Source organism: Pelodiscus sinensis, chromosome 11, assembly GCF_049634645.1.
Source record: "Pelodiscus sinensis isolate JC-2024 chromosome 11, ASM4963464v1, whole genome shotgun sequence".
In the NCBI taxonomy this organism is placed as follows: domain Eukaryota; kingdom Metazoa; phylum Chordata; order Testudines; family Trionychidae; genus Pelodiscus; species Pelodiscus sinensis.
Genome location: NC_134721.1, coordinates 37,161,284 through 37,175,720, shown reverse-complemented (window position 1 = coordinate 37,175,720; position 14,437 = coordinate 37,161,284). Strand labels below are relative to the sequence as shown.

The 14,437-nt window shown below is 41.8% G+C and overlaps 1 protein-coding gene across 3 annotated transcripts in view; it reads left to right on the top strand.

Annotated features, from left to right (window-relative positions):
- SLC6A1 (solute carrier family 6 member 1) overlaps positions 1-14,437 on the top strand; it is a 210,974-nt gene that overhangs the window by 127,444 nt on the left and 69,093 nt on the right. For 2 of the 3 annotated variants that reach the window (XM_075939325.1, XM_075939323.1), the window contains 3 exons: positions 3,482-3,813; positions 4,900-5,031; positions 7,328-7,428. In XM_075939325.1, the coding sequence (XP_075795440.1) occupies positions 3,576-3,813; positions 4,900-5,031; positions 7,328-7,428 (471 nt within the window). In that variant the 5' untranslated portion in view covers positions 3,482-3,575. Of the gene's footprint in view, positions 1-3,393; positions 3,814-4,899; positions 5,032-7,327; positions 7,429-14,437 lie in introns of all 3 variants that reach the window. The other variant, XM_075939324.1, reaches the window with a different exon arrangement.

Below are 14,437 nucleotides of genomic sequence, written 5' to 3'. Positions count from 1 at the left end.
AGGAATGTAATGAAGGAAATTGAAAATATGCAAATGAAGCACAAGATTTGTAAATCTGCGCTTCATTTGCAATCACATTAGATCACTTTTTCAAAAAAGGTTTTTTTAAAAAAAGCAGTCTAGATGCAGTTATTTTGAAAAAAAAAAACCTTTTTCGAAAGAACCCTTATTTCTGAAAAAATGAAGTTTACAGGGTTCTTTCAAAAAAGGGTTTTCTTTTTGTAAGAACCATGTCCAGAGTGCTTTTTTTTTTAAAAAAAAAACTTTTTTTAAAAAGCAATCAGACATGATTATGCAAATGAAGCGTGAGATTTGTAAATCTGCACTTCATTTGCATTTTTTATTTCCTTCATTTACTTTCCTCTTTTGAAAGAGGAATGTAGTCTAGACACTCCCTCAGTCTTTTACTGACTGTTATCTAACTTAATCCATGTTCAGCTTCTTTGTTGTTATACAGTTTTGCCCCTTGCAAACATAGGGCTGTTCAGTGTTCAAGAACTCATATCCTTAAAAATGCTGGTTGAATTAAAAATAAGCCATTGAAATCGATAGGATTTGCAGATGCTTAGCACTTTGCAGGATTACAAGTTATGCCTATTTTCTGCTCTTTCTCTTCTGTGTACCATGGCCGCAGAAGAGTAACATGCCACCATGGTAAAGCAGTATAGAATGATTGATTCAGTATTAGGAAATGTGTTTAAAAGGCCCAGGGGTATAACACATACCAGAAAATACAGGGCTATGGTCCTGTGATCACTGTAGCCTGATATCTTAAATTTCAAGGTGGAGTGAATCATCTGCATTCTATATACTAGTTGTTAATGGGAGGAATATATAAGGTTATGACTTACTTTACTTCAGCCTTTAAGAGTTGAGCCTTGTGGATCAATGTAACCTATTTGCAAATACCTTTGAGTCTCCTGGATGAAACACGCTGTTCTAAATGCATCATCTTAAAAAGAAGAATGCACCAATTATCTATAGAAAATAATACTGATAGTCATGATAGGTCCCTGAAAATAAAGAGAACCTGTGAATGTAATTAATTTGTTACAACTTAAAGAATCTATTAAACAGTTAAAGCAGCACATTCATTATTAACAAATCATACTAAGGAGCAGAATTATGCACTGGGATGTAGAAACACTTGGTCCCTGACCAACCTGTAGATTGATGTTAAACTCTAGTCTAAAAAAGATCAGGGATATTTTGTCAAGCACGTTCATTATGTGGGATGTGTCCTGAGTCCCTTGTTTAATTTTCCTGATTGTTGCCACCGCACTACTGCTTTCTTTGGAGCATAAGAAAAAGTCAGTGTATGCTATTCCTTACTGTAGAATGTTATGCTGTGCTACTGGAATTGTTAAATGCATGTTTAAGCATGAGGTCTGAAGCTTACTATTTAGTTTTATGCTTGGTCTGACACTCTGATCCTGCTCTGGTTGATTCAACACCAAATATCCCATAAGGCAGGATCAAGCCCTTACATAAAACACATGATAAAAGTAGCTTTCATAATGAAAGACGCCAATCCAAAGGCTATTAAGTCAACGAACGTCATCTCATTGATACGAACAGGCTTTGGATTAGGCTTCAGACAGGAGGTTACAGTAAAACACTGCTCACCAATCTATCAAATGTGATAGACTGGTAGATCCTGGAGCCTCTGCCAGTTGATTGTGATCCTCAGATAGGCAGTCTCTGTCTGGCTCCACACTGCTCCTAGGAGCAGCCAGCTGACTGAGTGCAAGTGTAATCCACACACCTAGTGTGGTTCACTGTCCTGTGCAGTGGCACCTAGAACACAGCACCAGATAAGAACAAGTGACTTCTACAGCATGGACTAAGAGCTAGTTGGCTTTTACCTCAAAGGGCTCCTATATTAAGCTCCAAAGGTCCCAGGTTCAAATCCACCTGGTGGTGGTTACACACGCAGTCTCTGTAGCCCCTGGGAATGGTGAGGTAGCTCCATGCTGCCTCCTCCTCCTCCAGCACTGCCCAAGCAGCTTCCATTGGCTGGGAACTAGCCAATACAGGCAGCAGTATATCACATTAGGGACTCCCTCCAGGACCATACAGAGGGTACCTGAACTCAGCCAGCCAGTGTTTCCAGGAGCAGCATGGGGCCAAGCAGAAGTAGCTTGCCTGAGCCCTGTAGTGCTGCAGATTGGGAGCCACCTGTAGTAAGTGCTTCCTAGCTGCAGCCTGCACCCCTACTCCTTGTGCCAGCCCTCAAACTTGCTCACATTGCATCCCTCCTGCACCCAACACTCTGCTCCAGCCTAGAGCCCCCTCCTACATCCAGGCTGTGTCTACACTGGCCACTTATTCCAGAAAATCAGCTGCTTTTCTGGAATAACTTGCCAGCTGTCTACACTGGCCCTTTGAATTTCTGGGAAAGCACTGACGATCTACTGTAAAATCATCAGTGCTTTTCCGGAAAAACTATGCTGCTCCCGTTCGGGCAAAAGTCCTTTTCCGGAAAACTGTTCTGGAAAAGGGCCAGTGTAGACAGCACAGATTTCTTTTCCGCAAAAAAGGCCCGATCGCAAAAATGACGATCGGGGCTTTTTTGCGGAAAAGCGCATCTACATTGGCACGGATGCTTTTTCGGAAAAAGAGCTTTTCCAGAAAAGCATCCTGCCAATGTAGACGCGCTTTTTCCGGAAATACTTATAACGGAAAACTGATCATGCCAGTGTAGACGTAGCCCCGGAGTGTTGGGATACAGGAGGGAGGGAGGGCTGCAAGCTCTGGGAGAAAGTTTGGGTGCAGGAAGGAGATCCAGGCTGAGGCTAGGGGAGCTGACAGTCATGCCAGGCCCCTGGGCAGGGAGGGGCAACTCTGCATTGCCAGAAGGGGTGGAAAGGGCAGAGGAAGGGCAGCCAGCCTTCAGCTCTGTCAGAACCATGCTGTCCCAGCCCTTAGTCATGGAGAGTGTGCCGCACCACACTCTGGCAGTGATATAAAGGGCAGCAGCTGGGAACCCTGGGCCTTTCAGAACTGCCAGGCCCCAGGGCCAGGACAGTTCCCACCTTTGCTCCCACCCTGTCCATGGGCCTGGCAAACTACTTCCTATAGCTTGCACTCCTCACTCCTTTATCCCAACCCTCTTCCCCAGCCTGGAGCCTCCTTCTGCACCCAAACTGCCTCTCAGAACCTGCAATGTTCACCCTCTTCCTGCACTTCTTGCCCCAGCCAGATGAAAGTGAATGAGGGTGGGGGAGAGTGAAGGAGGAAGGGGAGCTTTGGAGAAGAGGGTGGAGCCTCAGGGAAGCATTGTAGGAGATCCTGGGTTACCCTTAAACTCAAAAAATGATCTTCCACATAAAATGTTGGAGACCACTACAGTAGGAACAGCTCTGAATTCTGTTTTGATCTTATGTCTTACAGATTATTAGAGAAGTGGATTTTGAGATTTCAGATCAGGTCACAAACCATTCCAGCATTCTTTCATTTTATCAAACTCTTAACTTCCTAGTTGGATATCTAGAACCGCAAAGCTGCTGTCCACGTGGACCGGTGCTGAAATTTCTCGTCCACCTGCCAGAGCCTCTCCAGCTAAACCCAGAAACATGGCAACGAATGGAACAAAAGTTGCAGATGGACAAATCTCCACTGAACTTAGTGATGCTTCAATTACCAATGACAAGCCTAAGACCTTAGTAGTAAAAGTACAGAAGAAGAAAACCGATCTTCCAGACCGAGATACCTGGAAAGGACGATTTGACTTTCTTATGTCCTGTGTGGGTTATGCTATTGGCTTGGGGAATGTATGGCGATTTCCATATCTTTGTGGCAAGAATGGTGGAGGTACGCATTTTATTTTATGTTTGTGGGCTGCTGTATATATTTAGATTAGAACTCACCACAAAATGTTTGTTTTAACATTAAAATGAAAGCTTTGGATAATCTTTTTTCCAGTCTATGAAAACAAGAAAATAAATTGTTTGCTTGGTGTGGCAAGGAGGTGGCCATCAAGGAACTGGTTACAGCTTGATTCTCAGGATGGATTGCACTGCTGTGGGCCTGTGGAGATCAGAGCATTCATGGGGTTGGCAATTATAATTAACCAAACACATTACCCTCTGGGGCTGTGTCTACACTGGCAAGTTATTCCGGAAAATCAGCTGCTTTTCTGGAAAAACTTGCCAGGTGTCTACACTGGCCGCTTGAATTTCTGGAAAAGCACTGACAATCTAATGTAAAATCATCAGTGCTTTTCCAGAAAAACTATGCTGCTCCCGTTCGGGCAAAAGTCTTTTTCCAGAAAACAGTTCCGGAAAAGGGCCAGTGTAGACAACTAAGATTTGTTTTCCGCAAAAAAGCCCCGATCGCGAAAATGACGATCGGGGCTTTTTTGTGGAAAAGCGCATCTAGATTGGCCACGGACGCTTTTCCGCAAAAAGTGCTTTTCCGGAAAAGCGTCCTACCAATGTAGACGCGTTTTTCCAGAAATACTTTTAATGGAAAACCTTTTCCGTTAAAAGCATTTCTGGAAAATCATGCCAGTGTAGACGTAGCCTGGCAGTGCTGCTTCATTACCAGAACAGAGCTGACATGATGCAAGGGCTGGCTACCTCAGCTGTGAGCTTCCCCTTTATCGGGTAATTCTCACCTGGCCACATCCAGCAGCTTTCCTTCTCCTTTGTGCCACCTTATCTATTTTAAAGACAAGTAATCTAAATGATGCTAGGTGAAGTCCCTTCTTTCCTTGACTTTCTAACTCTTAGAGCTTCTAGTTGTTCAGAAAGGCATTAATGTATATTAGCTACTTTTAATAACCAAAATAAAAAAGATACGATGAGAAAATCTGCTCTATAATAGGCAAGGAAGATGATAAAATTGTGGGTTTAAAATTTTTTCACTCTAACAGACTGCTTGCTGTGTTCCTTTTAGGAGCATTCCTGATTCCATATTTTCTCACTTTAATTTTTGCTGGAGTTCCACTATTTCTTTTGGAATGTTCTCTTGGTCAGTTCACATCTATAGGAGGCCTCGGAGTCTGGAAGCTTGCACCAATGTTTAAAGGTACAGTATGAGATTTGCATAAATATGTATTCTCTGACACTTCCAGATTCAATGAACTTATGGAACAGATACAACATAGTTTCATTTTTATTTTGCTCATTTTTTAAAAGAAATACATGATTTTCTGAAGTGGGACTGAAACATTTAAAGTTACATAAGGGATTTATACACTCAGATTTCATTAAAATTAACAGAAGTTGGGCATACAAATTTCTTGAGTCATTCTGAAAAATCTCAGAAAGTTTTACCTAGGCTAAATCTACATTGCAGAGTTTTTGTGCAAAAACATCCATTTTTGTGAAAAAACTTGTAGAGCATCCACACTACAAGTGCATTCTTGCGCAAGGAAAAAGTACAGTAAATAGTAAGAACACAGGGCTTTTTGCGCAAGAGTTATTCCTCTTTGTATGAGGAATAAGCCTTTTTGTGCAAGAGCCCTTGTGCAAATGGCCATCAGAGCTTTCTTGTGCAATACAGCGTCCACACTGCCATGGATGCTCTTGCGCAAAAGCACATGGCAGTATGGACACACTGTTGCACAAGAACTTTTTTGCAAGAAACCTGCAGTGTAGACGAGGAGGTCTTAGTAAAGAGTGTTTGAAGTGTACTATGTGGAGGAGGTATAAAATATAGTAGTTTCAGTTCATAGAAACATTGGGCAATCTCCCTTTTAACCTTCTTCAGATAGGTTTTCGGCCCCTATTAATAATTATATTAATTATATATGATATATTAATATTTTGTATTACAGCAATGCCTATAGGCCCCAATGCCTGTAGGCCCCAATACAATTTTAAGTTTGAACTTAGGGCAAAACGTAATCCAAACTTTTTTTTTTTTTTTTTTTTACTGAGACAACAACGAGAAACCATGAGTTTTAACTGGGTTGCATATGAAATCACAAATCATTTTGTAGCACCCAGCACTAGGGCTTTGGGTTAGTAATGAAACCTGAAATGAAACTAAGTATACAAAAGTTAGTAGAGCTCTGCTCTGCAGTACACATTTTAGTTTTTCTGCGTTGCCATCTGTGTGCGCAACTTTACCCATTAGATGCAGATCATGCTATACTTAAAACTCTCACCTTGTCCACCTCTTGTGTGGATTACTGAAATAGGGCTGTACTGGGAGAGCTTCTTGGAGAATTCAGATGATGCAGGTTACTGCCTACATAATGGTGTTTCTCACAGATAACATATTACATCTGTGCTCTGGAGTTCACACCTGATCTTCTCCAGGCACAATTGTGTGAACAGTCTTATATTGTTTGGATCCTATGTACCTTTGAAACCAGCTTGAATGGCAAACAGTCCCTCCAGGAGTTGCTGTAGGAAGCTGAGGGTGGAGCATTCTCAGTGGGTAGCCCTTAACTCTATACCCTTCCTTTGCTGGCTGCTGGGGGATGCTTATTCTGTGTCCATGGACATTTGCTGAGAGACCAGGGTTGAGATGGGGTAACTTACTTAAGGAAGGGAGTTAGTGCATAGCTTTGTGTGTTGGAAATCTTTTCATATGTATTTCAATACAGTACTGAACATACAACTAGGCCTCGGTTTTCAAAAGTATCCATTTGTTCTGGGTGCTAACTCGAGGTATCTAAGAGATGGTTATTTTTGTTATTTTCAAGAGTGGTGAGCACCTCAGTGACAGCGGATGTGAATAAAAGCTTAGGCTGCGTCTACATTAGCACCCCTTTTCGGAAAAGGGATGCTAATGAGACCAGTAGGAATTGCAAATGCCGTGGGGGATTTAAATATCCCCCGCGGCATTTGCATGCACATGGCTGCCGCTTTTTTCCGGCTCGGGGTTTTTCAAGTAGGAATAAGGGATCTTGTGGAAAAGGGCTTATTTTCCGCAAGATCCCGTCTAGACTGGCGCTTTTCTCCGGCAAAACCCCGAGCCGGAAAAAAGCGGCAGCCATGTTCATGCAAATGCCGCGGGGGATATTTAACCCCCCCACGGCATTTGCAATTCCGATTGGTCTCATTAGCATCCCTTTTCCGGAAAGGGGTGCCAATGTAGACACAGCCTTAGTGTTTATCACTTCACAAACTCAGGAATCAGGTGTCTCAACTGGCGCACCCAAAATGTGAATCACTCATAATTAGTGTCCACTTCTTATGTTACTTCTAGAATTTCAGCTGGGTTCATGATAGCTAAATCAGTATGATATAATTGTTCGATATGTGATGTTTTCCTTTCAAAATATGATTGTTTATAATGGTACTGATTTTGTTAAAAACTTTGCAAAGAGTAATTGAAAAATCTCTAATGCTTTTGTTTTGTTTTCCTACAGGAGTGGGATTAGCAGCTGCTGTCCTGTCCTTTTGGCTAAATATTTACTACATTGTGATTATTTCTTGGGCCATATATTACCTATATAGTTCATTTACCACTGTAAGTAAGTGTGTGTGTGTGTGTGTGTGTGTGTGTGTGTGTGTGTGTGTGTGTGTGTGTGTGTGTGTGTGTGTGTGTGTACTTTTGTTTTAATAGAAGATACAGAAATTTATTGCTGATACTTGCTTAATCTACCCTCATTAAACTTCATTGTGGATTTAAAAATAATCTTATTGAGAATAAAATTGGGTGGAACCTTTATATTTGAGTAGAGAGAAATTTTAAAAAAGAAAACAAATAAAGCACATAAACAGTCCTTTCTTCCCCCCCCCCAACAGAAAATTTATAACAAAAAAAATGCAGTTTTTCATTAAAAATACAGAATGAAACTCAGTGAAAATTTCATTTGGATTCAGTTTTTCTAATAGCCCAAAAATTCCAAAATGTTGGAATTTCATACTTTTTTCCCCTGTTTTCAACCATGACTTCACAGAATGAATGGCATTTGCAGTCCCACAGACACCCACCACTTTTTCTCCCCTATTCTGTAACTTCTCAAAACTTCTCCAATTTTGAAAAAGTTGGAGTAGTAATGTTCCTTTCGCCACTCTAACTTTTCCGATGTTAACAAAGTTCTGAAAAGATACAATGAAAAAAGTGAGGGAGGAAAAAAAAAGTTGGACATTATTCCTTTCATTACACTTTGTGGGGAAAAGAAGATAAAATGAGAGGGGAGAAGAAATTCAAAATATTTTAAACAAATTTGAATTTGAAAGAATGTGTTTCATTTCAAAATTTGCCCTTAAAAGGCCACAAGTGTTAGAAGATATTTTCATGCAAAACTTGTGTCCAACAAAACCCTATTTTTCATCAGGAAAATATTTCAGTTGAAAAATATAAATAGGCTCCAAAATTGAGTATTGTTTTTGTCAACAAGCAATGTTACTAAATTAAAGGTCCATTATAACTGGAAGTACAGTTGGCACATTGACATTTTTTACTTATGTATTAATGTTTTAAGTGCCCTTCCTGTACAACTGGGTCCACTCATACAGTTTTATTAAATTATTACCCAGTTACCCAGAGTTTTGCCTGAGAACACTACACTTCTGTAGAGCACAGTCTACATCTGTCTTCTCTTCCACTATATGCTGAATGGAATTTCATGGAAATTTAAGTGGGATTCCACCTATGTGTGATATAATGTAAGAGATGCTTCCCGTTTAGTTCTCATTAGTGCAAGCCTGACTAAAACAGATCTGATCTCGTGTTCTTTGTTTGTAAAGATGCTCCACCCTCCTCCCCCAAACAGAAATATAGAAACAACAACTTAGTGCTTGTTGTTTTGTGCTCACCTGCTTCTATTTAGAAACATTTGTCTTTATTCTGCCACATTGTTCTAAGACAGATATCTAGATTCTTTGTTCAGCAGAAGACCATGAGTGTGAGAGGACAAAGCTAGTTTTTCTGAACCTTTGTTGTTCCCCAATCCTGTGATTGGTTCAGTTCCTTTTAGTGCATTTTAGAGCAGGCTCAGTTTGTAACTCCAGAGAACTCCATAGGTTGCCAAAGTGCAGTGGCACTCCACACATGCACCCACCAATGTAGAGATCCAGGAAACATGGTTCTGTACCACCCTGGAATTACCAACATAAGGGGAAACATGAGGTCAGCTATGGCTAAATTGTGCCACTAAAATGTCTCAAAGTGGCCATGGCAGAGTCAAGAATCTTGCCTAATTTATTATGTTATTGTTCAATATTATGTATGCTACAATGGAAATTCTGAATTCAGCTTTCATTAGATTCTTTTAACTGGGCTTTTCTTTAGAACCTTTACTTTGCTTCTCTTTATTTTTTATATTTCATATTTAAGGAACTCTTGTTCTCTAACTTTTTTTTAAATGCATAGGAAAAAATTTGGTAAAACCACTTTCCAAACATATTACATTTGAATGTATACAGACTCAGTTAGAACTTGCATCTGTACTCTAAATGAGTTCCTTAGGAACTTAAGATGTTTCCATGAGTCATAGATTTATGGCCAGAATGGAGAATTATGGTCATCTAGTCTGAGGCCAGAGACTAGATAACAGGCCAGAGAACATCACTCAGTAATTTCTGCATCAAATTCATAAGGGAAACATGAGGTCAGTTATGGCTAATTTGTGCCACTAACGTATCTCAAAGTGGCCATGGCAGAGTCAAGAATCTTGCCTAATGTATTATTTTATTGTTATGAAACAGATTCATAACATCTGTTTCAGCTATACCATATCATTTAGTCTTGATTTAAAGACTGCAAGTGACAGAGAATCCACCATGTTCTGAAATGTGTTGTTCCAATGGTCAATTACCCTTGCTGCTAAAAAAATATTGTGCCTTATAATTAGTCTGAAATTGTCTAGGTCAAGCTTCCAACCACTGTATTTTGTTATGCTTTTTTCTGCTACATTACAGAGCCATCTGATATAAAAAATTTCTTCCACATGTAGATACTTGTGGGCAAGGAGTAGGGAACCTACACCAGATCCAGTTCCTGGCTTAATTGGATCTGGCCACAGCAAGTTTCCATCCTACTGGCCAGAAGCCCTGAACCTGTGTCCTCTTCCCCTCATGGAACTGGACCACATGCACTGGCTTGTTCTGCAGTGAAGGGGAGCCCCAGGCCTTAGTGTCCCCTTCCCCTGTGGGGCTGGCACATAAGTGCCAGCTTCCTGAGCTGTAGATGGAAGCCCAAAGATTTGGTGCCTCCCCCTACAGAGCTAGGATGCTAGCTGCAAGAGGAATCCCAGAGACTCAGCATCTCCCTCCCTGTGGGGCTAGAATGTTAGTGCTGGCTTGCTTATCTACAGAAGAAACATGGAGCCTTGGTACCCTCCTCTCACCCCCTCAGGGCTGGAGCATTAGTGCTGGATTGGTCACCTGCAGGAACTGGAGAGTGGTGTGCACTGAGTTCAGTGTGAGGAAGGGGCATATGAGTAGTGAAGGTTTTGTTTTGGGGGGGGAGGGTTGCTTGTGTGTGGCCCCCAACTGATTTTTCTGTGGGTCAGTGGCCCTGGCCAAAAGTGGTTCCCTGGCCATGTTAGACCAAAATCAAACTACCTCTTAATCTTCTCTTGGATAAACTAAATAAAATGAGGTTCATGAGTGTCTCACTATGAAGCATGTTTTCAAGACCTTGAATAAATTGTTGAACCATTTCCAGTTTTTCAATATTTTTAAAATGGAGAATTCAGAACTGGATGCAATATTTAATTAATGGTCTCATTAATGCTGTATACAGAGGTATTGCCACCTCCCTCTCCTACTCAAACTTCCTCCTCTTATGCAACCAGTGACTGTGTTTGCCCTCTTACCTACAGCATTGCCCTGGAAGCTTATGTTCAGGTGGCCACCTACCATTTACCCCTAAGTTCTTTTCAGCATCACTCCATGTCAAAATTGTCTACCATCTTGTAAGTGCAAAACAAATTCTTTATTGCAAGATACATGACTGGCATTTCGTTACACTAAAGTGCATTTTGTTCAAACAAAAGTGTTCATGACTAAATAATCCAGATCAATCTGTGTAACTGGTCTGTCCTCATCATTATTTAACTTCCCATCATTTTTGTGTGTGCTGCAAATTTCATTAGCAATGATTTCTTCCAGATTATTGCTAAATATTTGAATAGCATTGAGCCAAGAACAGTTTCTGGTAGAACCTCACTAGAAACACCCCATAGGATAATTCCCTAATAATACAATAGTTACTTTGTGTTATCAAACCACTTAATTTACACTATTCTGCTATTATATCGTGATTTTTTGTATGGCACCAAGACAGATGCCTCATAAAATTTAAGTCTATTAAGTCATAGCACCCTTCATCTAAAAAAAGCATCAGATTTGTTTGCTGTGTTAGGATTTTGTTTGTAGATAATGATTCTCCTTCAAATGGTGTCCCTGTGGGTGCTCCACTCAGGTCTTGGTGCATCCTCGCACCATCAGAGATTTTTGCCTAACAGTGCCTTCCCGCGCTGCTCATGCACAGTAGCTGTCTTGCGCTGTTCTGTTGGCTGTGTGCATGGAGCAAGTGTCCCTTAGTTCCTTTTCTAGGGTATGTCTACACAGCAGCATTATTTCGGAACAACTGGTTTTATTCTGAAATAATATAGTGCACATCTACACTACAAGCCTTTATTTTGAAATAATATTGAGCTGGAGGACTTCTTATGGAGAGTAAGAGAAGTCGAAGGAGGAGTGTTCTTTCTTCGACTTCCTGCTGTGTAGACAGTGCCAAAAGCCAAATTAAGCTATTTAGACTTAAGCTATGCTCTTGACATAGCTAAAGTTTCATAGCTTAATTCAGCTTTAGCCCTGATGTATACAGGTACTCCTACCGTCCTTGGCAGAAGATGGAGTTACAGTAGTGCTTTCTTTCTGACTGAAAAGATAAAAATAATGTAGTTAGTTTATAATTTGTTACCAGTTTTAATTAGTTTAAGTTAGTGTTCATTAGTTCATAGTTTAAAAAAAAAAACCACACTTGCCTGGTTTTTCTCTGCTTACTATTTCTCCGGGTTTTTTTAAATCTTCTCCTAGTCAAAATGCCAGGCTCTCCTGATTTTAAAAAATGTGACTCTTGCAGGGACTCAATGCTTGCATCAGATGACCACATGTCCTCCATAAAATGTCTAGGCAAAGGCCATGTGGTGCAGAACTGCCCACACTGCCAGAACATGATGGCCAGAGCCAGAAAAAAAAAAGAGAAATGAGACTTGAGAACCTCCTAAAGAAAAAGTCCCTTCAACCACTGGGGGATGTTTTCTGAACTGGCAGAGCAGTTGACACCTCACAAGAGGGCTAATTCATTGCCCTCAAATCTCCCACTCATCCTGGGCCTCTCCGGATCGTCTTTGCTGTCAACGTCCTGGGTCATAGAACCATAGAGCTGGAAGAGACATCAACAGGTCATCAAGTCCAGCCCCTGTCCAAAACAGGACCAATCCCAACTAACTCAAACCAGCCACGGCTTTGTCAAGCTGAGACTTAAAAACCTCCACCACCTCCCTAGGTAACCAATTCCAGTGCTTCACCACCCTCCTAGTGACATCATTTTCTTAATATCCAACCTAAACTCCCCCACTGTAACTTGAGACCATTGCTTCTTGTTCTGCCATCAGTCACTACTGAGAACAGTCTCTCTCCATTCTCTTTGGAACCTCCCTTCAGGAAGTTTACAGGAGCAAACAACAGCATTGATGTTGTGGTTGGTGTTTGCTACAGGCCACCGAATCAGGTGGATGAGGTAGATGAGGCTTTCTTCGGACAACTGAGCGAAGCTTCCAGATCGCAGGCCCTGGTTCTCGTGGGGGACTTTAATCACCCTGACATCTGCTGGGAAACCTATACGGCAGTACACAGGCAATCCAGGAAGTTTTTGGAGAATGTTGGGGATAACTTCTTGACACAGGTGCTGAAGGATCCGACCAGGGGCCGTGCGCAGCTTGACCTTCTGCTCACAAACAGGAAGGAACTAATAGGGGAAGTGGAGGTGGGTGACAACCTGGGAAGCAGTGATCATGAGATGGTAGATTTCAGGATCCTGACCAAAGGAAGAAAAGAGAGTAGTAAAATACACACCCTGGACTTCAGAAAAGCAGATTTTGACTCCCTCGGAGATCTGATGGGTAGAATCCCCTCGGATGTAAACATGAAGGGTAAAGGAGTCCAGGACAGCTTGCAGTATTTTAAAGAAGCCTTATTGAAGGCACAGAAAGAAACCATCCCGACGCGTAGCAAGAGAGGCAAACATGGTAGGAGACCGGACTGGCTTACAGGGGAAATCCTTGGTGAACTTAAGCACAAAAAGGAAGCTTGCAAAAAGTGGAAACTTGGACAAATGACCAGGGAGGAGTTTAAAGGTATAGCTCGAGAATGCCGGGGGGTTATCAGGAAGGTGAAAGCACAAATGGAATTACGACTGGCTAAGGATATGAAGGATAACAAGCATGTTAAAACGAAGAAGGTGATCAGAGAGGGTGTGCGGCCCCTAATGGATGAAGGAGGTAACCTAGTGACAGATGATGTGGGGAAAGCTGAAGTACTCAATGCTTTCTTTGCCTCTGTATTCACGGACAAGGTCGGCTCCTGGACTTCCGCGCCAAGTGACGCAAGATGGGATGAAGATGGACAGCCCGTGGTAGGTAAAGAACAGGTTAGGAACTATTTAGAAAACCTAAACGTACATAAATCCATGGGTCCGGACTTAGTGCATCCGAGGGTAATGAGGGAGTTGGCAAATGTCATTGTGGAGCCTTTGGCTAATATCTTTGAAAAGTCGTGGAGATCGGGAGAAATCCCGGATGACTGGAAAAAGGCAAATGTAGTGCCCATCTTCAAAAAAGGGAAGACGGATGATCCAGGGAACTATAGGCCGGTCAGTCTTACCTCGGTTCCTGGAAAAATCATGGAAGGGATCCTTAAGGAATCCATATTGAGGCACTTGGATGAGAGAAAAGTGATTAGGAATAGTCAGCATGGATTCACGAAGGGCAAGTCGTGCCTGACCAATCTGATTAGCTTCTATGATGAGGTAACTGGCTCGGTGGACATGGGGAAGTCAGTGGATGTTATATACCTTGACTTTAGCAAGGCTTTTGATACGGTCTCCCACAATATTCTTGCCAGCAAGTTAAGGGATTGTGGATTGGATAAATGGACGGTAAGATGGATAGAAAGATGGCTAGAAGGCCGAGCCCAGCGGGTAGTGATCAATGGCTCGATGTCAGGATGGCGGTCGGTTTCTAGTGGAGTGCCCCAAGGTTCGGTTCTAGGACCGGTTTTGTTCAATATCTTTATTAATGATCTGGATGAGGGGATGGATTGCACCCTCAGCAAGTTTGCGGATGACACTAAGTTGGGGGGAGAGGTAGACACGCTCAAGGGCAGAGATAGGGTACAGAATGACTTAGACAAATTGGAGGATTGGGCCACAAAGAAATCTGATGAGGTTCAACAAGGACAAGTGTAGAGTCCTGCACTTGGGACGGAAGAATCCCAAGCATAGTTACAAGCTGGGGACC